This window comes from Schistocerca cancellata, chromosome 1 (assembly GCF_023864275.1).
Source record: "Schistocerca cancellata isolate TAMUIC-IGC-003103 chromosome 1, iqSchCanc2.1, whole genome shotgun sequence".
Taxonomy (NCBI): Eukaryota; Metazoa; Arthropoda; class Insecta; order Orthoptera; family Acrididae; genus Schistocerca; species Schistocerca cancellata.
Window position 1 is genome coordinate 864,634,772 of NC_064626.1, and position 20,309 is coordinate 864,655,080.

The 20,309-nt window shown below is 40.9% G+C and overlaps 1 protein-coding gene across 1 annotated transcript in view; it reads right to left on the reverse strand.

Annotated features, from left to right (window-relative positions):
* Positions 1-20,309, reverse strand: part of LOC126108660 (beta-glucuronidase-like) — a 149,826-nt gene that overhangs the window by 116,616 nt on the left and 12,901 nt on the right. Inside the window, exon 2 of the mRNA XM_049914005.1 lies at positions 11,478-11,660. Coding sequence (XP_049769962.1) covers positions 11,478-11,660 — 183 coding nt within the window. The remainder of the gene's footprint in view (positions 1-11,477; positions 11,661-20,309) is intronic.

A 20,309-nucleotide genomic window follows, 5' to 3' on the forward strand; every position in this document is an offset into this window, starting at 1 on the left:
TGATAACGATGGCCTCTTGAGTAGTCCCTGCCCAGAGATCCGAATGGGGGACTATTTTACCTCCGTAATATTTTACCCAAGATGATGCCATCATCAATTACTCATAGAGTAAAGCTGGATTCCCTCAGGAAAAATCACGGCTGTAGTTTCCCCTTGCTTTCAGCCGTTCGCAGTACCACAACAGCAAGGCCGTTTTGGTTAGCATTACAAGGCGAGATCTGTCAATCATCCAGACTGTTGCCCCTGCAACTACTGAAAAGGCTGCTGCCCCTCTTCAGGAACCACACGTTTGTCTGGCCTCTCAACAGATACCCCTCCCTTGTGGTTGCATCTACGGTACGGCTATCTGTATCGCTGAGGCACGCAAGCCTCCCCACCAACGGCAAGGTATATGGTTCACGGGGCAGCCGCTTGACAATAAGGCATCGATTTTGCTTGCTGGACGATTATTCTATTGTGGGATATACAGCGGATATGAAAAATAATGTAAATAGTGGCAGTAATGGGATGGCTGTTTCTGATGGCCAGCAACGCAGTTAAGGCACGAGTCACGCTGGACTGCGCGTCTTTAGTACGGACTAGGCACGAGTGCATGTTGTTTATGAGTAGAGCACACTTCGTATTAGCATTCAGTGGCCGAGGTCGATTTGCAATGAAAGACCTAACAGAATTCCAAAGAGGACATATTGTGGGAGCCCAATTAGCTGGAGCATCACTTACCAAGGCAGCTAACTTATTGAATGTTTCAAGAGCAACTTTTTCATCAGTCATGACAGCCTACACAAAACATGGAAAGACATCATAGTGTAATCGCAATAGTGGGCGCAAATCAAAACTAAATGTCAGAGATCGTCGTACGCTAACACGAATTGTGTAAAACCAGCACAAAACTACGACGGCTAAAGTGACTGCGGAACTCAATAGTCATCCTCGAGACCCTGTATCTATTGACACTGTCCGCCGAGAACTCCATAAAGCGAATATTCATGGACGAGCTGCTATACCAAAACCATTACTGACGACAACCAACGCATTGGATCATAAATCATAGACGGCTGATCTGCTTCGACGAGTCAACGTTTTCGTTATTTGCAACATCACCCGGGTTTATGTCTGGAGAACGCCAAAAGAAGCCTACAACCCTGATTCCTTGATTCCAACGGTTAAGAATGGAGGTAGGAGTGTGATAGCGTGGGTATCCACATCATGGTATTCTGCTGGTCCCATCATTACTCTCAAAGGCCATGTTACAGCCAACGATTACGTGAACATTTGAGGTGATCACCTGCACCCCATGATTCAAGAGTTGTTCCCCAACAATGATGCCATATTTCAGGACGATAATGTACTCATTCACACCGCCAGGACAGTACAATCGTGGTTTGAGGCGCATGCAACTGAACTGCAGCGTCTTCTTCCCTGGCCAGCACAGTCCCCTGACTTGAACATTATCGGACCCTTATAGGCGGTATCGGAGCGCACACTTCGGAGCAGATTTCCGCCCCCCTCCTCACTACAGGAGTTAGGAGACGTTCTAATAGAAAAGTAGCATAACATTCCACTGGAGGCTATGCAATGATTATATGCCAGTATTCCAAGAAGTATCGCAGATTTATTACAGCCAAATGGGGTCCAACCCCTTATTAATAAACCATTCCAAAGTAAGAACAAGTGTTCACATTATTTTTCCTATCGCCTGTATGTACAAACGGATGTGAATATCTGCGTCTGTACTTCACAGGCCACCATAAGGTACGTGACGGAGGATACTTTGTTTACCACTGTCGCTTCCTTTTATTTATTTATTTATTGTTCCGTGGGACCAAATTAAGGAGAAGTCTCCATGGTCAGGGAACGAGTCGATACATGAAATTATAACACGATATTAGAAACAGATAAAATGAAATATAAAAAAAGCATATTCAGGTGACAAGTCGTAAGTTTAAATGAAGAAAATCAACAATGTAGCACTGGAATTTGCTTAATTTTTTAGCTCTTCCGGGAGCTCATCGACAGAATAGAAGGAGTGAGCCATGAGGAAACTCTTCAGTTTAGACTTAAAAGAGTCTGGGCTACTGCTAAGATTTTTGAGTTCTTGTGGTAGCTTATTGAAAATGGATGCAGCAGAATATTGCACTCCTTTCTGACAAGAGTCTAGGAAGTGCATTCTACATGCAGATTTGATTTCTGCCTAGTATTAACTGAGTGAAAGCTGCTAACTCTTGGAAATAGGCTAATATTGCTAACAACAAACGACATTAAAGAAAATATATACTGTGAAGGCAATGTCAGAATTCCCAGATTTTTGAATAGGGGTCGACAAGAGGTTCTCGAACTTACACCACATATAGCTCGAACAGCCCGCTTTTGAGCCAAAAATACCTTTTTTGAATCAAAAGAATTACCCCAAAAAATAATACCATACGACATAAGCGTATGAGAATATGCGAAGTAGACTACTTTTCGTGTTGAAGTGTCACTTATTTCAGATACTGTTCTAATGGTAAATAAAGCAGCATTTAGCTTCTGAACAAGATCCTGGACATGGGCTTTCCACAACAGCTTACTATCTATCCGAACGCCTAGGAACTTGAACTGTTCCGTCTCGCTTATAATATGCCCATTCTGTCTGATCAAAATATCGGTTCTTGTTGAATAGTGAGTTAGAAACTGTAAAAACCGAGTCTTACTGTGATTTAGCATCAAATTATTTTCCACAAGCCATGAACTTATTTCATGAACTACATTATTTGTTACTGTTTCAATATTACACACAAGATCCTTCACTATCAAGCTAGTGTCATCAGCAAACAGAAATATTTTTGAATCACCTGTAATACTAGAAGACATATCATTTATATAAATAAGAAACAGCAGTGGCCCCAGCACCGACCCTTGGGGAACGCCCAACTTAACAGTGCCCCATTGGGACTGAACATCACTACCACTCTCAATATTGCGGAGGATTACCCTCTGCTTTCTGTTCTTAAAGTAAGAGGTGAACCAATTGTAAGCAACTCCCCTTACTCCATAATGGTCCAACTTATGCAGTAATATTTTGTGGTCAACACAGTCAAACACCTAGCGTTCACAACCTTTTATTTAATCCATCCAAAACCTCACAGAGAAAAGAGAATATAGCATTTTCAGTTGTTAAACCATTTCTAAAACCAAACTGAACATTTCGCAGCAAATTATGTGAATTTAAATGCTCCAGTAACCTTGTATATACAACCTTCTCGATAACTTGAGCAAACACCGATGGCATAGAAATAGGTCTAAAATTGTCAACATTATCAATGTCTTCCTTTTTATAAAGTGGCTTCACTACCGAGTACTTTAATCGGCCAGGAAACCGACCACTCCTAAAGGAAAAGTTACAGATATGGCTGAGAACTAGGCTAACATACATAGAACAATACTTCAGTATTCTGCTAGATACCCCGTCATATCCATGAGAGTTCTTGGTCTTTAGTGATTTAACTATTAACTCAATCTCCCTCTTGTCAGTATCATGGAGGAGCATTTCTCTATATGATTCCCTGTTGGGACTAGGTTTCTATTTAGTTCACCTGCTATATTCAGAAAGTGATTATTAAATACTGTACATATATGCGACTTATCAGTAACACGGACATTCCCACTACGCACTGATTCTATATCCTCGACCTGTCTATGCAGACCAGCAACTTCCTTTACGACTGACCATATGGTTTTAATTTTATCCTGAGACTTAGCTATTCTGTCTGCATACCACATACTTTTTGCCTTCCTAATAACATTTTTAAGCACCTTACAATACTGTTTGTAATGGGCTGCTGCATTTAGATTTTGACTGTTTCTAACGTTTTGATATAATTGCCACTTTGTTCTACAAGATATTCTTATCCTTCTTGTCAGCCACCCAGGCTGCCTGTTTGTGCTAGTACCCTGTTTTAAACGTTCTAACGGAAAGCAACTTTCAAAGAGCATGAGAAAAGTCTTGAGAAAAGCATTATATTTATCGTCTACTGTATCAGCGCTATAAACATCTTGGCACTCTTGTTCCTTTATAAGGTTTACAAAGGTCTCTACAGCAACTGGATCAGCTTTCCTGAACAGCTGATGACTATATTTAACACGTGTTGCAGCACAAAAATCTTTTAAAGTTAAAATTTGTGCATCATGATCTGAAAGGCCATTCACCTTTTTGCTAACAGAATGCCCTTCTAGTAATGAGGAATGAACAAAAATGTTGTCTATGGTTGTTCTACTGTTCCCTTGCATTCTCGTTGGAAAGAATACTGTTTGCATAAGATTATATGAATTTAAGAGGTCTACCAGCATCCTCTTCCTTGCACAATCACTTATACAATTAATATTGAAGTCACAACATATGACTAACTTTTTGTATTTCCTATAAAGTGAACCTAGAACCTCCTCTAGCTTTAGCAAAAATGTTGTGAAATCGGAGTCTGGGGATCTATAAATAACAACAGTTACAAGTTCAGCTCCGTTAAATTTAACCACACCTGCACAACATTCAAACACCTTTTCAGTGCAGTACTTTGAAACATCAATTGACTCAAATGGGATGCCGTTTTTCACATACATGGCTACTCCCCCACACCGCAAAGAGCTCCTCGAAAAGTTGCCAGCCAACCTGTATCCTGGTAAAGGAAGCCTCTGAATTATCTCCTTATTTAAGAAGTGTTCAGATATACCAATAATTTCAGAGTCAACATTTATAAGCAGTTCACTAACTTTATCTCTAATACCTTGTATATTTTGATGTAATATACTAATTCCCTCATTACTCGGATACCTAAGCTTTGTCAAAAGTGATTCCCTTGTTAGAGAGACTTCCCTTAAGCAGGAATACCTATCAGCTGACTTCAATCTAAAAAAGGTGCAGGCCGGCCGAAGTGGCCGTGCGGTTCTAGGCGCTGCAGTCTGGAACCGCGAGACTGCTACGGTCGCAGGTTCGAATCCTGCCTCGGCCATGGATGTGTGTGGTGTCCTTAGGTTAGTTAGGTTTAACTAGTTCTAAGTTCTAGGGGACTAATGACCTCAGAAGTTGAGTCCCATAGTGCTCAGGACCATTTGAACCATTTTTTTTAAAAAAAGGTGCAGCTCTAACACCCACTACTGCAGGAATTTTCCCATGAGTGATCCCACCAACCCCACCTATGCTGCCACCTATAAGCTTTGCCAACCTCCCCTTCCCATACCTGTTGAGGTACAGGCCATGTCTAGTGAAACCCGTCCTGCTGACAGACTCCACCGACACCACTGAAATGTGACCCATGCTTTCTGTCATCAGCCGATCGTGACGCTGAAACAGTTCCACGAAATGCACATTCGTGTTGCCAGTCTGAGTGGCTATCTTTTCCAGGTCACCATCTATGTTATACTCCCCATCCCTATCAATACTATTACCAGCCCCACCCACAATCACTACCTGATCCTCTTTAGTAAAATCCCTACATAACCCCCCTATGTTAACAGTCACCTGAGCCAACCCTGCATTAGGCTTCACAATGCTGGTGACCTGGTACTCACTCCCCAGCACTTCCTGCAACTGCTGGCCTACACCTCTTCCATGAGAACTACCTAACAGCAGAACCTTCTTCTTCCTCTTCGACTTTGCAACTGTTCTAGGCACAGTAATTACTGAGGTCTGCTGCATACTTCCTACATCTACAGCTACTAGAGATTCCTCTCCACTAGACTCTGACAGTTGGTCATATCTATTGTAAACACCAATAGTAAAACTATCTGAAAATCTTCGTCTCCTAGCAGATCTCTTCCAGCTCCCATTCTCCAACCCCTTTCTCCCTCCTCATCCTATCTAGCTCCTCCTGTGCGTTTTTCAACTGCACCTGAATGGCACAGATCTTACGCTCCTGCTCCTCTATCAACTTACTCTTGCCACATAACCTGCAGTTCCAGGAGAGGATCTCACCAGAATGCCCACTGGCTTCCCCACTGCATTCCCCCCAGTGAAAATACTTCGAACAAGTCTCACACCGCAATCCACTACTCACGAACCTACGGCAAAGCTCACACTTCTCACTGATGGTAAAATTTTACTTTTTCTAAGTTCCGCTACTACAATAAGAAGATGTTAAAAACCTGACTACAATAATCACAAACTTACTCTACAAGGGAAGTAACTACTATTATTAACAGTATTAATAAACAACAAATGTGAATATAACAAAAGACTTATACAGAAAGAGAATCAAACGTCTAATGACACAGTAACGAAGCTGAAAACAGTTCCCAAAAGGTTCTTCTGAAATTATTTCACCAGAAAACACCAAGAACACCGGTTGAAGACTACTAAAGTTCCTAAATAAACCAATATACACAAACAATTAATTAGTACTTGGCTTTCGATGCGCCGCTACAGCTGCAACTGGTCAGCGCGGAATGTAAACACAGGCAAGAGGTTAAGTTGCTCGATACGAAACACTCACAAATATCAGGTCACAACACAAGAAAGGCAGAGGTGAATGAAGAAACCACTAATACGTCACTTATATAGTAAATATTATCACAAAACCCGTTAAAATATGTAGCTGAAACCTAAAAATACATGAAAACTTAGAGAGCGATCACACACGCAGTCACTCGCTTATGACCAAGGAACTTCCTGTTCCTCCATTTAGGTTCCAGTCACAAATGGTTCGCCGGAAGAACGATTGTTGGTAGGCCTCGATATGTATCGGAATATCTCTAATTTTACCTCTATGGTGTTTTCGCGAGATATACGGAGGAGGAAGCGATATATTTGTTGACTCTTCTAGGAACGTGCGCTCTCCGAACTTTTAACATAAAATCACACCGTGATGCAGAACGCCTCATTTGCAGCGTCTGCCGCTGGAGTTGGCTGAGCTCTTCTGTGAAGCTGTCGCGCTTATTTAATAAACCTATAACAGAACACGCTGCCAACTGTCCACTTCAAGACTCGTCAAAAGACCTAGTGACCCCAAGCTCATCAAAAGAGCGGAGCGCAAGACAAATTCCTTCACTGACACAACTTCAGAATCCGTTCCTGCTAAACCTAAATCTTCCAAGATTACCGCTTCTAAACTGACTACTTCTAAGCCAACACTTACAAAAATTTTGAAAGATATGTCATCTGTTTCATCTGTCGATAAAACCAAGAATTTTAAGACGAAGGCACCAACTGCATCCAAAGTGCTAAGCTTTGCTGAAAATATTGAAACTAAAAAAAAGGGGGCTTTTGGAAATAGAGGAAGAGAATGAAGGAAAAAAAGTATCGTCAAAGCAGAATATTAGTGAGGAGAAAAACCATCTGTAGAAGCTAAAAAATGTTCATCAGATACTGAATGCTACAACATTAAAGATACTGCAGAAGATTATGAAAATAGCTTTGATGAATGGGATGAAAATGAATGTGTTGGTTGTGGTGAAACCTACTATAAAACTAATAAAAAAGACGACTGGGTTCAGTATGTTTCCTGTTCACGGTGGTCACATAAATATTATTTAACATTTGGCAATAAATGCAATTGCTGTGGTAAGGGAAAGATAGGCTATTGCTTGAATAAAACCAACAACTCGTAACAAAAGCCAATATTCCATGAAGCATTGTAATAAATTAATAAAATTATTTTGGACTAAAATATTTAAGAGTATGATTGTGCACTCATTTCACCATGTTAAAAAATGTGATTTTAATCGGCTCTTTTCTTCATGTATAGCCATTTTTTTATATGATCCGCCTTTACCAGTAATCTGTCCATCTTATCTACACACCTAAGAATGAGATGGGCTCATCAGTTATATTTTCATTTTATCATATCTCTTTTATTTTATGTGACTGTGCCTCAATAATAATTTATGCAAATATTTATATGCCACTCTGTGCAAACATGAAACGAGAAGTCAGAAAAAGTTAAAAAACACACAAATTTCATGCCGAATAGAAAATGTGGTCCAATTATGCCGGACTTACCTTAGATAATGTTGGGGGAAAGCGAACCAAAGACTGCGATTTATTGGCAGAACACTTAGGAAATGCAACAGGTCTAGTGCCGTGCGGCGTGGCCGCATGGTTTGAGTCGTCATGCGACGGACTGCGCGGCCCCTCCCGCCGGAGGTTCGAGTCCTCCCTCGGGCATGGGTGTGTGTGTCTTTCTTAGCATAAGTTAGTTTAAGTAGTGTTTAAGTCTAGGGGCCGATGACCTTAGCAGTTTGGCCCCTTAGAATTCACACACATTTTTGAACACAATACACTTGTCCGTCCTGGAGTACTGCTGCACGGTGTGGGATCCGCATCAGATAAGATTGACGAAGGACATAAAAAGTTGAAGTAAGGTCATCTCGTTTTGTATTATCACATAGTAGGGAAGAGAGTGCCACGGATATGATACACGAATTGGGGTGGCAATCATTAAAACAAAGGCGTTGCGGCAGGATCTCTTCGTGAAATTTTAATCATAAGCTTTCTCCTCCGAAAACGAAAATATTTCGTTGGCATCCACCTACATAGGGAGAAATTATCATCATAGTAAATAAGAGAAATCAGAGCTCGCACTGAAAGATTTAAGAGTCCGTTTTCCCACACGCTGTTCGAGAGTGGACTGTTGAAGTAATAGCTTAAAAGTGGCTCAATGAACCCTCTGCCAGGAATTTCATTGTGAGTTGCAGAGCAGTAATGTAGATGTAGAAGCACTAAAAGAAGAATACTACTACGTCATACAAGAATCATCATAGGGAGCATGCCTCATCTTACGCACTGAGTGTCTCTGGGTTAGAAGCGGTGCAGAAGGAGAAAGGTTGCTTTGTGCCTTACATCTGTCCTCACTGTGCATGGTGGGATTAATTTTCCAAGAAGGAGATGTAGGTAGTCCCCGCGATTAATCATGAGCACGAGCTCCGAGCATAAACAGCGCAAACACAGCATAATACACTGAAGCGCCAAAGAAACTGGTATAGGCATGTGAATTCAAAACTAGAGATACGTAAACAGGCAGAATACGGCGCTGCGGTCGGCAACGCCCATAGCAGACAACAAGTGTCTGGCGCATCTGTTAGATCGGTTACTGCTGCTACAGTAGCATGTTATCAAGATTTAAGTGAATTTAAACGTGGTGTTACAGTCGGCGCACGAGCGATGCGACACAGCATCTCCGAGGTAGCGATGAAGTGGGGATTTTCCCCATTTCACGAGTGTACCGTGAATATCAGGAATCAGGAAAAAACATCGAATCTCCGACATCGCTGCGGTCGGAAAAAGATTCTGCAAGAACGGGACCAACGAGAACTGCAGAGAATCGTTCAACATGACAAAAAAAATGTGCAAATGGGTGTGAAATCTTATGGGACTTAATTGCTAAGGTCATCAGTCCCTAAGCTTACGCACTACTTAACCTAAATTATCCTAAGGGCAAACACACACACCCATGCCCGAGGGAGGACTCGAACCTCCACCGGGATCAGCCGCACAGTCCATGACTGCAGCGCCCTAGACCGCTCGGCTAATCCCGCGTGGTTCAACATGAGAGAAGTACAGCCCTTCCGGAAATTGGTGCAGATTTCAATGCTGGGCCATCAACAAGTGTCAGCGTGTGAACCATTCAAGGAAACATCGTCGATATGGGCTTTCGGAGCCAAAGGCCCACTCGTGTACCCTCGATGGCTGCACAACACAAAGCTTTAAGCCACGCCTGGGACGGTCAACACCGACATTGGACTGTTGATGATTGGAAACAAGTTGCCCAGTCGAACGAGTCTCGCTTCAAATTGTATCGAGCGGATGGACGTGTACGGGTATGGAGACAACCTCATGAATCCATGGACCCTGAGTGCCAGCAAGAGACTGTTCAAGCTGATGGTGGGTCTGTAATGGTGTAGGGCGTGTGCAGTTGTAGTGGTATGGGATCCCTGATACGTCTAGTTACGACTCTGGCAGGTGACAAGTACGTAAGCATCCATTCACGTCCATTGTGCATTCCGACGGACTTGGGCAATTCCAGCAGGACAATGAGACACCCCACACCTCCAGCATTCCTACCGAGTGGCTCCAGAAACTCTCTTCTGCGTTTAAACACTTCCGCTGGCCACTAAACTCCCCAGACGTGAACATTATTGAGCATATATGATATGCCTTGAAACGTGCTGTTCAGAAGAAATCTCCACCCTCTCGTACTCTTAAGGGTTTATGGAGAGCTTTGCAGGATTCATGGCGTCAATTCCCTCCAGCACTACTTCAAGCATTAGTCGAGTCCATGCCACGTCGTGTTGCGGCACTGCTGCTTGTCTCTACACGATATTAGGCGGGTGTACCAGTGTCTTTGAATCTTCTTACTTACTTACTGGTCATACCGGACTCGAGAGTCCATTACCGCAGCAACGTACTTTCTCCATTTGTCCCTGTCTTGGGCTATTTCCTTCCATTCACCTTCATTCAATACCCAGGCTCCTCAAATCAGCCTTCACATTGTCCTCCCATCTACGCCTCGGTCTCCCCACAGGACGTTTTTATTCTAGGTGCCCTACCAGTACTCTGCGCACTGCCCTGCCCTCATACATTCGAGCTACGTGACCCGCCCATCGCAGCCTACGTGATTTAATAATACTGATTATGTCAGGGCTCGAATAGAGTTCGTGAACCTCTTCGTTATGCAGTTTTCGCCACTCTCCACTAATGTCATCCCTTTTTGCTCCGAAAATTTTTCTCAAAATTTTGTTTTCAAATACTCGAAACGGCTTTTCATTTTCCACAGTGAGAGACCAAGTCTTACATCCATACAGCATAACTGGTAGAATAATAGTTTTGTATATTCTAATCTTTAAATTCCTAGGCAATATCCGTGATGAAAGTAATCTATTCAGTGAGAAGTAGCACGCATTTCCCGCCCGTAATCTCTTCTTCAGTTCGGATTCAATCTCATTTCTCGAAGTGATGTCCACGCCTAGATACTTAAACGTGTTCACTTATTCAAACTGCGTGTCTCCAACTCTTAACATTTCCTGATCTACTGCTGTTGGCATTCTAGTAGTAACCAGGTATTTAGCTTTGTCTTCACGTATCCTTAGACCTACATCTTCACTAGCCTTGATTAACGCATTCGCATTTGCTGTTGCAGATTCTTTCCTATCGGTAATGATGTTTAGATCATCTGCATACCCTAATATCTTAATATTTCCATTTAATTCCACACCCTCTGAATTATCTGCTGCCATTCGTACAATATATTCTAGGACTAAATTAAAATGTAGCGGAGACAGGGCGTCTCCCTGCTTCAGTCCGTTCTTTATTACAAATTCTTCTGACTCCAATTTCCCCACGCGTACTCTACCTTTTGTGTTTTTCAAACTCTTCAGTGTATAAAACTCTGTACCAGTACAGGACTAAGGAGGCGAGCCACTGAGGAAAAGTGGCCTTACTGTAGACTGCGTGAACCACGTTGCGCATGGCAACCGACGGTCCCACAAGCACTAGTGAGGGCAGGCGTACTCACCACCTGCGCGAAGTAGTGGACGCTGCCGAAGCGCAGCCAGACGCGCCTGCCGGACTCCCTCCAGGCGGCGGGCGCGAAGAAGCGCCGGTCGTACCAGGCCAGCCCCACGTGGTCCCGCAGCGCCGCCTCCTGCGTCACGTCGTTGTAGCTGGCCGGCACCGGCATCTGCACCACGGCGCCCGTCTGCAACGAGTCCGCATTTGCGTCAGCTCTGTTCTCCGTAGCCTGCGGAGACAGTTCTCGGAGGTGTGCAAACGAGTCAACACGTCCATTTCCTTCAAGTGCATTTCAAGTAAGTGACACAGCGCATGAAATACAGTGGACAAAACGCAAGTTGCATATTGCCAAATCTTTAGTATTGAACGTTGTGATCCAACAATAGGTTATGAAATCAGTACATTGGCCTGTTTGTAATGTACCGGGTGATCAAAAAGTCAGTATAAACTTGAAAACTGAATAAATCACGGAATAATGTAGATAGAGACGTACAAATTGACACACATGCTTGGAATGACGTGATGTTTTACTGTTGTTGTTGTTGTTGTTGTTGCTGTGGTCTTCAGTTCTGAGACTGGTTTGATGCAGCTCTCCATGCTACTCTATCCTGTGCAAGCTTCTTCATCTCCCAGTACCTACTGAATCTGTTTGGTGTATTCATCTCTTGGTCTCCCTCTACGATTTTTACACTCCACGCTGCCCTCCAATACCAAATTGGTGATCCCTTGATGCCTCAGAACATGTCCTACCAACCGATCCCTTCTTCTAGTCAAGTTGTGCCACAAACTTCTCCCCAATCCTATTCAGTACCTCCTCATTAGCTATATGATCTACCCATCTAATCTTCAACATTCTTCTGTAGCACCACATTTCGAACGCTTCTATTCTCTTCTTGTCCAAACTAGTTATCGTCCATGTTTCACTTCCATACATGGCTACACTCCATACAAATACTTTGAGAAACGACTTCCTGACACTTAAATCTATACTCGATGTTAACAAATTTCTCTTCTTCAGAAACGCTTTCCTTGTCATCGCCAGTCTACATTTTATATCCTCTCTACTTCGACCATCATCAGTTATTTTGCTCCCCAGATAGGAAAACTCTTTTACTACTTTAAGTGTCTCATTTCCTAATCTAATTCCCTCAGCATCACCCGACTTAATTCGACTACATTCCATTATCCTCGTTTTGCTTTTGTTGATGTTCATCTTATACCCTCCTTTCAAGAGACTGTCCATTCCGTTCAACTGCTCTTCCAAGTCCTTTGCTGTCTCTGACAGAATTACAATGTCATCGGCGAACCTCAAAGTTTTTATTTCTTCTCCATGGATTTTCATACCTACTCCGAACTTTTCTTTTGTTTCCTTTACTGCTTGCTCAATATACAGATTGAATAACATCGGGGACAGGCTACAACCCTGTCTCACTCCCTTCCCAACCGTTGCTTCCCTTTGATGCCCCTCGACTCTTATAACTGCCATCTGGTTTCTGTACAAATTGTAAATAGCCTTTCGCTCCCTCCATTTTACCCCTGCCACCTTCAGGATTTGAAAGAGAGTATTCCAGTCAACATTGTCAAAAGCTTTCTCTAAGTCTACAAATGCTAGAAACGTAGGTTTGCCTTTCCTTAATCTTTCTTCTAAGATAAGTCGAAGGGTCAGTATTGCCTCACGTGTTCCAACATTTCTACGGAATCCAAACTGGTCTTCCCCGAGGTCGGCTTCTACCAGTTTTTCCATCCGTCTGTAAAGAATTCGCGTTAGTATTTTGCAGCTGTGACTTATTAAACTTATAGTTCGGTAATTTTCACATCTGTCAACACCTGCTTTCTTTGGGATTGGAATTATTATATTCTTCTTGCTCACCAGGTGGTAGAGTTTTGTCAGGACTGGCTCTCCCAAGGCCGTGCGTAGTTCTAGTGGAATGTTGTCTACTCCTGGGACCTTGTTTCGGCTTAGGTCTTTCAGTGCTCTGTCAAACTCTTCACGCAGTATCGTATCTCCCATTTCATCTTCATCTACCCCCTCTTCCATTTCCATAATATTGTCCTCAAGAACATCGCCCCTGTAGAGACCCTCTATATACTCCTTCTGCTTTCCCTTCTTTGCTTAGAACTGGGTTTCCATCTGAGCTCTTAATATTCATACAAGTGGTTCTCTTTTCTGCAAAGGTCTCTCTAATTTTCCTGTAGGCAGTATCTATCGTACCCCTAGTGAGATAAGCCTCTACATCCTTACATTTGTCCTCTAGCCATGCCTGCTTAGCCATTTTGCACTTCCTTTCGATCACCTTTTAAAGACGTTTGTATTCCTTTTTGCCTGTTTCACTTACTGCATTTTTGTATTTTCTCCTTTCATCAATTAAATTCAGTATCTCTTCTGTTACCCAAGGATGTCTGCTAGCCCTCGTCTGCTGCCTTCACTATTTCATTCCTCAAAGCTACCCATTCTTCTTCTACTGTATTTCTTTCCTTCATTCCTGTCAATTGTTCCCTTATGCTCTCCCTGAAACTCTGTAGAACCTCTGGTTCTTTCAGTTTATCCAGGCCCCATCTCCTTAAATTCCTACCTTTTTGCAGTTTCTTCAGTTTTAATGTACAGTTCATAACCAATAGATTGTGGTCAGAGTCCACATCTGCCCCTGGAAATGTCTTACAATTTAAAATCTGGTTCCTAAATCTCTGTCTTACCATTATATAATCAATCTGAAACCTTCTATTATCTCCAGGGTTCTTTCATGTATACAACCTTCTTTCATGATTCTTGAACCAAGTGTTAGCTATGGTTAAGTTATGCTCTGTGCAAAATTCTACCAGGCGACTTCCTCTTTCATTTCTTAACCCCAATCCATATTCACCTACTACGTTTCCTTCTCTCCCTTTTCCTACTATCGCATTCCAGTCACCCATCACTATTAAATTTTCGTCTCCCTTCACTACCTGAATAATATCTTTTATCTCATCATACATTTCATCAGTTTCTTCATCATCTGCAGAGCTAGTTGGCATATAAACTTGTACTACTGTAGTAGGCATGGGCTGCGTGTCTATCTTGGCCACAATAATGCGTTCACTATGCTGTTTGTAGTAGCTTACCCGCACTCCTATTTTTTTATTCATTATTAAACCTACTCCTGCATTACCCCTACTTAATTTTGTACTTATAACCCTGTATTCACCTGACCAAAAGTCTTGTTCCTCCTGCCACCGAACTTCACTAATTCCCACTATATCCAACTTTGACCTATCCATTTCCCTTCTTAAATTTTCTAACCTACCTGCCCGATTAAGGGATCTGACATTCCACGCTCCGATCCGTAGAACGCCAGTTTTCCTTCTCCTGATAACGACGTCCTCTTGAGTAGTTCCCGCCCGGAGATCCGAATGGGGGACTATTTTACCTCCGGAATATCTTACCCAAGAGGACGCCATCATCTTTTAATCATACAGTAAAGCTGCATTCCCTCGGGAAAAATCACGGCTGTAGTTTCCCCTTGATTTCAGCCGTTCGCAGTACCGCAACAGCAAGGCCGTTTTGGTTAGTGTTACAAGGCCAGATCAGTCAATCATCCAGACTCTGAAAAGGCTGCTGCCCCTCTTCAGGAACCAGACGTTTGTCTGCCCTCTCAACAGATACCCCTCTGTTGTGGTTGCACCTATGGTATGGCTATCTGTATCGTTGAGACACGCAAGCCTCCCCACCAACAGCAAGGTCCATGGTTCATGGGGGGGAATATACATAGGTGCACAATTAGAAAACGCAACAGAGCCTTAAATTAATTATCTTCCATATCTAAAAGTTTTAAAAATTCTAAAATGTCTGCATAATACTTCGGTAGCGCGAAAAGTGCGATGTTTACATTGTTTGTTGAGTTTAAGACATGTAAAACGCTGAAAGACTGAAATCAATTAATCTATTGTTACAATATTGCATAAATACATCTACAATGTAAAAGAAAAAAGAGTAAATTTCCATATATATACGTATTTGGCAAATCAGTGATCAAAATTCTGAAATATGTACTCCAATGCTAAATTTCTATGTCGGATAACAGTTGACATTTTGTAAGGCCAAGTAATTCGATATTGTAAAAGTAACTTGATCATACTTATATCTGCAGAAAATACGTGTTAGCAAAAAATACTATGTTAAGCAATCAAATAGACAAACTGAATGTAATTAATTAGGCCTACTCTTGATGTAAGTCACAACACAGCCTAAATTAAATATTTCCACATTTACGTTGTTCTCAAGAACCATTTTACAAGGGACAAAGATAATGCATCATCTTATTCACTAGAAACAAAATAAAGGATACTACTGATTGCCAGTAATTGCTATTATTATAAATGACACAAGCTTAGTGGAAACTATGCAAATAAAAGCAATTTGCGATCAAAAGGCTTTCTAAAAGCTTTATATGCTGTATTTTTCCTCTGTTATTGCTCACAGTAATCTAAAAATATGTAAGAGACAAAATAATGTGATCACAGCAGCAAAAGCGGTGAGGGATTACCAATGAATACCGAAGTTACGTAATTATATTCTATAACACAGTAGTTGAAAACAAACATACAAGTCATCGTGTACATACGTAAACAGATTCGCACAAAGATCAAACACACGATCCATTCGCTAGATGTCTCCAGCCTAGTTATAATATGTTCTTTAGTCAAGGCAGACGTAAAAGTTTCCTGTAGTCACACATCTAGATACTTTATAAAGTTAATAAGGGAGGTAACAATAACGTTGCCTGCTCCTGGGCTTGTGATTTGGCATATGTAATATATTATATAAGTTTTACTCTACAGTTGCAGTTTACTCTACAGTTGCAGGCTACTCATACTAAACAGACAACGCCTACTGTCTCACCGAATAGTATAACCCTAGTTGTCAATGTATATGCTAGATATCACCTCCAAGCGAACATTGCACTCCACCTAGTAAATGCTTCATACAACTACCAAAGAAGGCTGGTTCCATTAATGTTGATTTGTAAAGCAGTTTCGGGAGAATACTATGTGAATCTCATGTATGCTTGTGACACAACACAATGTCTAACCAAAGAATTTTCTCAGTATTAATGTTGTAATTTTGAGAACTGGCGTAATTTTTATATAATATATTTTGTCACTATTTTGTAAATGTATTATTATGAATGAACATGATTATGTAATTTAAATGCAATAGCTAAAAAAGAACTATGTAATAACATATAGTAAACACGCTGGTATAGTCAGGGCGATTTACTATTGTGAACAATCAAAGAGTATATTTGAAGTAGGGAGTATTGTTGCTGGGCGGCAATACACACTGAGCAATTGAGTCTGCTGCTAGCTCTTGTGCAGTAGAGTCAGACAGAAGCACTCAGGCGCAGTTGTTGCTAGCAGCGTGTAGTGTGGCGCATTGTCAGGTACCAAATGAAAGAATTGTATGCTATAGCGAGGCATAATTACAGTGTTAATTGGGCACAGTACAAAAAGCATCAAGAGGAATTAACACTGTGGGTCCAAAATGCGACACTAGAAGATCCTGTTGCTATGCATTGCCGGCGATTAGTACCTTAAGCAGCACCAGCAGCTTCTCATTGCAGTAAGATCAGACCAACTTTAATATTTAGAAATGTATAAAGAGTGGCCAGCATAGTAGTTTCATTTTGTGAACAATTACCAGCTTAACGTTAACTCTGTGTTACAAGTGCTTAAACCTGAACAGTTACCAAGTAGGGTCATACCCCATCATTATTAATTAAAACCGAGTGTTGCCATTGATAATAAAAAGACTAAAATTGCTGAGCTAATTTAATTTTGATAATGTATGTAAAATGAAGGCTGTCAAAACTTAAAAAATAATTGAGACTAATAGTTAAAGATAATGGACTTTGTTGCTCGGTGAATTTTCAGTGACTATGAAAAAATAACGTAAGGGAGTTTTCAAGGATTATTGTACATCAGAATCTATAATTTCCTTGTGTGATCACTAATCTGTGCTCTCATTTCCAAAATACGTAAGAGTTTTAAGCAAACGTTAATCAGTAGTTATTTAATGAAAGTTACGTACTAGTAAGACATATTTATTTAAGAACAGAAATATTAATAGTAGGCATCATAGTAGGCTGCGCAAAGCTATTTATCACGCAAACTGATTGCCAAAGAATTACCAGTCAAGTGCATATGCTTAGTGCAATTTTTTTTACTGATTTCACGATTAGTTTTATTTCATGTTGCTAACTGTGATTTTGAATCTGAGCTCGAGTCAGCGTTATTGTGCCGACTCCCGCCTGATTGTTTTGCATTAATTGTTACTTAAATACTTTTCCAAATTGATTAACGCAGTCAGTTAGCGACCGTTTTCTATTAACATTGCAAACTATATTAAAAATATTTAACTTCATTATCTGCAATTTCACTACTTTGTAGTTTTTATCATTTGTCAAATTTCTTTCGACCGGTATTGCGAAGTTGCATCCGCGCAATAACGATCCGGCTATAACTGATTCTACATGCTTTTGGATTTAATTTGTTCCTTGGAGCCGATGCTTTTTCCCGGACAACAGGGACATTAGGAATAGGTGTCATCAATTATTTCAGTTATCCGAAAGTGTAGGTTCGTTATATGCTGTGTATAAATTAATGATATCATAGCATCTTCCACGGAAAATGGCGGCGAATAATATCACAACAGGATAATTTAATATCATATTCCGCGGTTTGTCTGTGACAGAATGCAATATCGCAATGGACAGACTGTGCCGCTGACGGTATTGTGGAAAACAATGTTTCCTACATCCCCTGTTTTTAATACAGCAATTCTATCGCAGTCAGAGTAGCTTATTATAGCAACATCCATATAGAATATAGTTATTGCCCTACCTGTACGCCAATAGACAAGCAGCAGAAACTATGTTAAACCCTACACAACGATTGTTCTGTAAGTTATTCGTTAACATGCAGCAATTGGCACAGAGTAAAGCGGAGCACACAGCAAACACTGTTAGATGGTGTTTAATACACTTAAAAAAGTCTTGCACAGTGTAAAGCACACGATGAATCCTGTTTACAGCTATAAGATTCTGTTGTGCATTTTGTATTCTAAATGCAGTGGTATTCTGTGTCAATAAATACGAATTGTAAGTTCTGTCGATAACTACGTAACAACCGTTTTCCGAGTTTAAAACTGATGGATTAGCAGCTTGCAATGGTAATTCTGAACTGCTCAGTAGCAGCCAGTTGTCATATTGCAATGGTGAGCATCTCTGCGAACAGAAAAAAATGTCAGCCTATGTGTGGTGTTCTGCAGTTTGCATACTTGAGTAATAAGCCCCCAAGCATGGTACGTATGTGAAAGAAAAGAAAACCAGAAATTTAGGACTTCGAAGTCATGTAGGGGTTTGCTAAACTTTCAGCTATCTTTACAACTATCCACATCCCACACACGTAGATCATTGTAAATGGAAGATTCTTTAGGATTTCGCCAGGACAGTACATAAGAAAGCATAATATATTGTCAAACTTTATTCTTGTCTGTACGTTCACACACAGAAAATTACTCTTCCGTTACTTTCATTTGGTGTAGTTTTAATAATATCTAGTTTCATTTTTAACTTATAATTTATATCTACATTTAACTGTCCTAACCCTTTCTTCAGCCAGTAATTTTACAGGTACAAGGAAGATATGTTCTCGAAATCCAATACACATCAAGGTTTTTTTTCTGAAAACTATCTCTTTTATGGCTTTGACAATTAGCTCTGTTTCCAGCACTTCTTCTAGGCAAGAACATAGCGAATTTTAATTTTTTATCTCTTGTTTCGTGCGTAACATTATTGTTATAACTCTTCACATCTTCCTGGGTGTACGCTCCCGGCTCTCATGCTGCACATTTTTGTGGAATTTCAGCAAAGAACTTTATGTTTACAACTTTTGCAAATGAGCAGCCATTATATGTTGTTACTCCACTGGTTTTAAACTCTGCAAGTGGTTGTTCTGTTGCTAGGTACACAATATCCAGTCTAACACATTTGGATACGATGTAACCATCCATTGTGAGTAGATCCAGGTGGGAATGGAGCTTTGTAAACAGATTTTTCGTGCGTTCTTTATTGTTGTAAACATGTTCCAATCCATCAATTTCGGGCAGGATTCGAACACATCGCCACTTACCAGGGCTATTAACTGTCTCTGTTTAAAACAATATGTACGCTTTGCCTGCACATCTGTAATAGCTTTTCCTTATTCTGTTTTCAGTTTTTATTCTTCTTTACGAAAGCTGTTTTCGCTATATACACCAGTTTTCGTTTTTTGGCTTCTATCTCTTTAATTTCCTGTTTTCTTTTTCGTACACACACGACAGTAACTCCATTTAAAGGCGTAATTTCTATGACGGAGAATGGTTTAAGTCTCTGCGATTTGGCACTCTGTCACTCACAAATCGCGGAATATACCGTTAAATTATACTATTATATTATTATTCGCCGCCAATTTTTGTGGAACACTCTATGACATCATTAATTTATACACATCACAACATGAACGATGTGACTGAGGGCTTGATATTAAGTGTTTGTTTCAGCTGAGGTAGCATCATGGGTTGGCAGAATCTCTAATGTTTCCCGTTGTGACCCCAAAATTTTAGAACATTACAATCCCCACATCTACATGTGTGTACATTATAGAGAATACCACTAGTTTAATATGTGTTGTGGCATTTGTTTAGAATATAAAGCAATGGAGGGCGGCGTTAGGCATATTTTGATGGTTTAATGCACCTGCAAGGCGTATGAAATCGAATTTTGGTAGCAATTTTTCTTATATTTCCATAATCATGTAGTTT